Genomic DNA, 5,521 nt, shown 5'->3' with positions numbered 1-5,521 from the left:
CACTTGAGATCTAAAATGAGTCCAAGATTGGACTATCTAGCATCTCTATGGAAGGAAATCTCAGAGGCATTAACACTGGGAAGTAAAACACCGACAGAGCAATTACAACATCTCACCAACATTGTGAAGAGGACTGAAACAGCAATAAAAGATAGTAAAAAGTTTATGGATAGTATAAACTTAATTTTGGGCGATCTTTTTCAGATAATAACTACCCAACTACAAGGTTGAGGATATGGACCAGTATAACTACAAACTCTACTAACATCTTGACAACCTTTGTCATTGATGCCAAAGGGGGAGTAGTAGGATGAGAAAATTCAAAGACAGGAATCATATGCTCAGGGGGAGCTCCTCATATTTTTCTGGTAAATTTTTTTTGGTCTACACATTTTTGGATACCTTTTTGAAATTTCTCATGAGTGTTGACATCAATGCCAAAGGGGGAGATTGTTGGCATATGGACACTCCAATGAGACATTGTGTGTGATTGAATGTTTTGTCATTGATGGCAACCTTGCAATCCTATGGCACCAGCAAGACATCATATCGACAAAGCATTATTCAAGCAAGACAGTGCACCAACATCAACAAGATCACTCTACACCGGCACCGGCACCGACACAGAAGAAAAGATGTATACTGGCACAGAGGCCGACATGATTTTTTTGATATGTAATATTTTGTTTATTATTGTAAGCCAACTTGGCAAATTGTAAAATGACTGGTATATAAAGAAAATCATTGTAGAGAATTGAAATGTAAGTAAGCGAGCATAAAGAAAATTATTAGGCAGACCTAATGTGCGAATTATAGGTCAAGGGTATATGTAAAGAATAGAGCAAGAACTGGTACTGAATCTGGCATTGGAGATGCTATTGTAAAGCAGTACAGATCATTGGATTAGTATAATCCTCATTGTAAGTCAGTGTGACTTCTCACTGAGCAATGAGCTCTAGGCAATTGGCCTTCCTGCATGTGCAGGCCCCTATTGTAAGTAATATTCTCTTATTGGCCAGTAAGTGAATATTGTGGGTCACAAATCCCACTGAGGTTTATCCCACACTGGGTTTCCTCGTTAAACATCTTGTGTTATGGTGTTCTTTTTATGTGGATGTTTTTGATTCTATTTATTACATTAATTCTTGCATACCGATACACTGCTACTTTATGTTCTGTATGTTTTAACTTAAGAAAATTTGACTATCGGTCAGATACTGATTCACCCCCCCCCTCTCAGTATCTATGGGAACCCTAACAATTATCATGTATCGATATTAGTGTTTCCTGATTGTATATTTCTCTTGCATAGTTCTGTAAGTGTTTGCAACATGTTTCTAGGGTCTATTTCTCAAAGATAGTATGTGCACCTAGTTGGAATGTCATGGATTTTATTATTGCATTATACCACAATCATGTATTATGGCTTGCAATTTTGAAGTATAGTAAAGTTGTATATGAAGTATCAGATGCCCAAGTTTCAAAGGTTGTGGTCAAGTGGACATAAAGTTATAAGTGACAGAGTGTTCACTATGTTAGGTTATTGATTATGTTAATGTTTCTATTGGATGAGCTAGAGAATGGTATGTGTACCAATTAGAGAAGTCTCCAAAATGAGTTGAGGAAGTTTTGGGTGATGCATAGTGTGTTTCTACTCCTTATGTAATGGGTGGGCTTTAGGAACAAACTAACTACAAGTTTGTTTTGTGAAATATACTTGCGGCCAAATTGTAGATGTTGTAAATATGGTCTAGGCTAATTTGAGACTGCAATTACTAGTGAAATGCATATTAAACTTATGTATAGTATTTTCAAGTGATAATGAGAGGTTGAAACTAATAACCATGAAATAAGTTGTGCAAGTTGTCTACTCAATTTGTGTTGATATGTGCAAACTAAAATGTACATCGCATGCACATTGTGAGAGTGCTTAGAAGCATATCAAATTAGAGTGATCTTGAAGGCTAAGCTTTGAAGATACACATGAAATGATTTTCATAAATATGGTTGTAATTTAGGTTGGTTCCTCATTATCTAAGTTGGTACTCACTTCTTGAGTTTAGGGATCAATGTCTCATAAAGGTTAGTGCCTACAAATATAATTGGGGATTAGTGTCTACATTTGAGATTGTAATTCCTATAGGTTGGTGTCCACAAAATTTTATAAGTTCTTTATTATCTTTGGTAGGTTGGATTTGGGTAGTAAATCCAAGCAACTATTCTTATTGTAGTTTTTCCCTTTTGGGTCTACATGTATATCTAGTGTTCCCATATGTTAATGTGTGATTGTGTTTTTCCTTTGCTTAGTTTCTTTAATGTTAAAGTAAGATCTAATAATGATCCTAATCGAAAATTGGAAGTGAAGTTGATATTTTGCATATACTAATTTGGCCCCACTCTTAATACGTCTTTGTGACTATCAACTATGTGAATCAAAATTATGTAAAGACATATATGTGGATATTGTTGCCTCTAGTCTTGCTTTGGTAGATAGTTACAATGTTAGTAAATTGAAAGATGCTTGCCTCAAATTTGCTACAAAAAATATTGTGGGTTTGGATTTCTTCCTTCATATTGATTGTAATTTGTAATACATGCTTGTGATTTTAAAGAAAAAATCACTAAAAAATTCATTTCATATTCTTTTCCAAACATTCATTATTATCCATCCTTTATGCGAACATTTGTGTTAACTTCATCAAATAAATTTTATATTGACTTATGAATTTTCTCAATTAATATGACTTATAAGTTAGATGAAATGCTAACTTTGTATCTACAAATGAAAACAATCAAACCTTTTGAATCCATTTCCTAAGTTGATTGGAATGCTAAGTAGTAACCTAAAATTAAAATACACTTTTTGAATTCATAGTTTTAGCTAATTTTATTACGCGTAAGAACTAAAAAAAACATTTGAACTGCGAGCCCTGTGTTTCGTAAAAGGAAATATCTAAAGCTCTTATGAAAGTGGTTTTCTAAAAGGCAATATTACTCTGTTTTGTTGGCATATCTAGAGTAACGAGCCGAAACTCTCTAATACTTTTGCAAAACAAACAGCGTCTGATTCGTCCAAACAATTATTCCTTGCTTCTTACTTAGGGGGAAACTGTAGGTTAAACTTGATAATTACACATGGAAGCAATACTTTGCGAAATAAATAGCGTCTGAATCATACAAGCAATTATTTCATTCTTCTTACTTAGGGAAAACCGTGGGTTAAACATGACAATTATCAAGGATTTGCACTATTTCTGCATACTTACCATAAAGATTGTTCTTCATCACTTCATCTTCCCAGTTGATTTCATTCCACCATTCCTTATATCCTCTGATCTGTTCGAGAGACTTGAGATTATCAAGTCCGCATGGAAGTACTTTAAACTTCATGCAATGGAATATAGCCAAAGTCTGCAACATGGGCAAAGCCCCCTCTTCCACAGAAGTAGATAGACTCTCCAGAGAAGGAAACATCCACAGTTTGAGCTTGCGCAGCCTTGGAAAGCAGTCTTTCCTCCAATTTTTCTCCCAGCTCTGTGAGTAGAAGGCATTCCTCAATCTCCATTTCCTTCAAATCGGATAATCTGCCCAGCCCTAATCCGGAAAGAAAGCCTGAGCCTAAGTCGATTTCTTCGTGTTCTCTATAAGCTGCCAAGTACAGGAAACAAAGCCTGAGCTCATCTGTTTCCAGAGCATCGTAGTTGTGCTTCAGTGGCTTGAACAATTCGCTCAGAATCTCTTCGTGAATGCCATGAAACTGGGGATCAATCTCCTTTGGCTCCTTAAGAATGTTTTCCCATGCCGATGGGGCAGTCCTGTGAAGCTGCGGCGTTGTCCGAGCAAGGGTTTTAATGGCCAGGGGATGCCCTTTACACTCCTTTGTAACGGATCTGGCCAATTGTTCTATCTCGCTATCCATATTCTGATCCTCGCCAGCTACGAAGGCTCCTCTGCAGAAAAGCTCCCAACCTTCTTCCTCGGTCAGATGCTTCATTGCGATCATCTTGTCTGCTCTCATGCTACCGCACACCTCTTTATCCCTGGAGGTAAGTACGACTTTTGTTGTATTCTCAGAAACAGAAATTCCAAAATTAGAAACATCTATGCTTCTCCGCACATCGTTCAAAATGAGCAGCAGTCGCCTCTCCTTGAAAACCGAAAGCAAGACCCCTGCAGCTTCGTCAATGCTCAAATTGGATCGCCAAGGCAACTCAATTGTCTCAAAAATACGCCTCTGGAGCGCGGAGATATCAGATTCTCCAGACACAGTAACCCAAATCACGAGCTTAAAGAAATTGATTACCTTTACATTGTTGTTGATTTGTTTGAGCAAGGACATCTTTCCCAAGCCGGGCATTCCATAGACGCCAACAACACGAACAGAGTCATCTTCCAGCACCCACGTCTCCAGCTTCTCCTGAACAAACGCGCCAACCAGCTCCTTCCCCATGGGCGGCATCAGCGTCTCCGGAGGCACTTCCAGGTCTCCATTCTTAGGAAAATCTGAATCTTTCATCTTCAGAAGCTCATCTATTTCCGCTAGAGCATTACGGATCTTTCGACTGGATCTTTTGACAAGGAAACAGTGAGGGCAGCAACAACACAAGCGACGGTGCTTGTTTTCAACGTACTGGAGAAACACCTCTTCAGCAGATTGGACGATTTGCTCGTGTGCTCACCCAAAGACTCACCACTGCCAAAGGCTGTCGACCTTTCCAACTTAGCCGACTGTTAATATGATCGACTATACCCTTCACATGATCTATTTCCATGCGGAGGTGCTGGGCATCGTTCGGCACACTAGTTAAATGCTTAATCTCTTTCACAATTTCCTGCAAGCGATTGCTTATAATCTCTTTCACTCTTCCACTAATGGAATCCATTTGCCCAAAAACAAACAGGCTCTTAAGGCAAAAGGAAATAAAGAGAACTGATCGAAGCACTGTTATATAACTGTAGATAACTGTAGATTACAACCAAGCATGTCCTCCTGTGCCTGTCTGAAGATCAACCATGGATCTTTCTTCCTTGAACGTATTTTCTACAGAACCTGACATTCCCTACTTTCTTGCTTTATGCCATCTCTACTATGGACGATTTCCCCTTCTTTTCTTTTGCAGTCTCGCAACATTCGATGGTCGGCCCACATTTCGGTTTAAATAATCTCTCTTTTATAGAATGCGTATAGAGATAATAGAAGCACATTTGCAATATTATTTTTATAATTTCAGTCTTGCATTATCATCATCGCACTTTTTTAAAGATGAATTTCACTAGACGGGTGGTTGAAGAATAGCCAAGAAGTGAGTTATTTTATGTTACTAGATTTCTTCGATCTTAATTTGGGTTTCCTTGTTTTGGAAGTGATCATAAAAAGTAAGTTATTATTCACATATTGTATTGGCAAACAACAATTCTATTATTGCAATTGCATGTTCTTGATCAAGAATAAAGTTACTTTTCATATTTTTTAACTTAGAAAAGGTTGTTAGCTTAGAGAATGTTTATTGTTTATAAACTA

The 5,521-nt window shown here is 37.5% G+C and overlaps 1 protein-coding gene across 1 annotated transcript; it reads right to left on the bottom strand.

The window, feature by feature from the left end:
* Positions 1-3,091: 3,091 nt before the first annotated feature.
* Positions 3,092-5,179, bottom strand: LOC131059021 (probable disease resistance protein At5g63020). Its single transcript, XM_057992491.2, has one exon. The coding sequence runs from the start codon at positions 4,514-4,516 to the stop codon at positions 3,380-3,382; it is 1,137 nt and encodes a 378-aa protein (XP_057848474.2). The 5' UTR covers positions 4,517-5,179; the 3' UTR covers positions 3,092-3,379.
* Between the last annotated feature and the right edge of the window lie 342 nt (positions 5,180-5,521).

Source organism: Cryptomeria japonica, chromosome 8, assembly GCF_030272615.1.
Source record: "Cryptomeria japonica chromosome 8, Sugi_1.0, whole genome shotgun sequence".
NCBI classification, from domain to species: Eukaryota; Viridiplantae; Streptophyta; class Pinopsida; order Cupressales; family Cupressaceae; genus Cryptomeria; species Cryptomeria japonica.
This window is presented reverse-complemented; position numbering and strand designations above follow the sequence as displayed.

Excerpts from the sequence above, each read along its gene's own strand:
- LOC131059021 (XM_057992491.2), bottom strand. The coding sequence starts at position 4,516 with ATGAAAGATTCAGATTTTCCTAAGAATGGAGACCTGGAAGTGCCTCCG.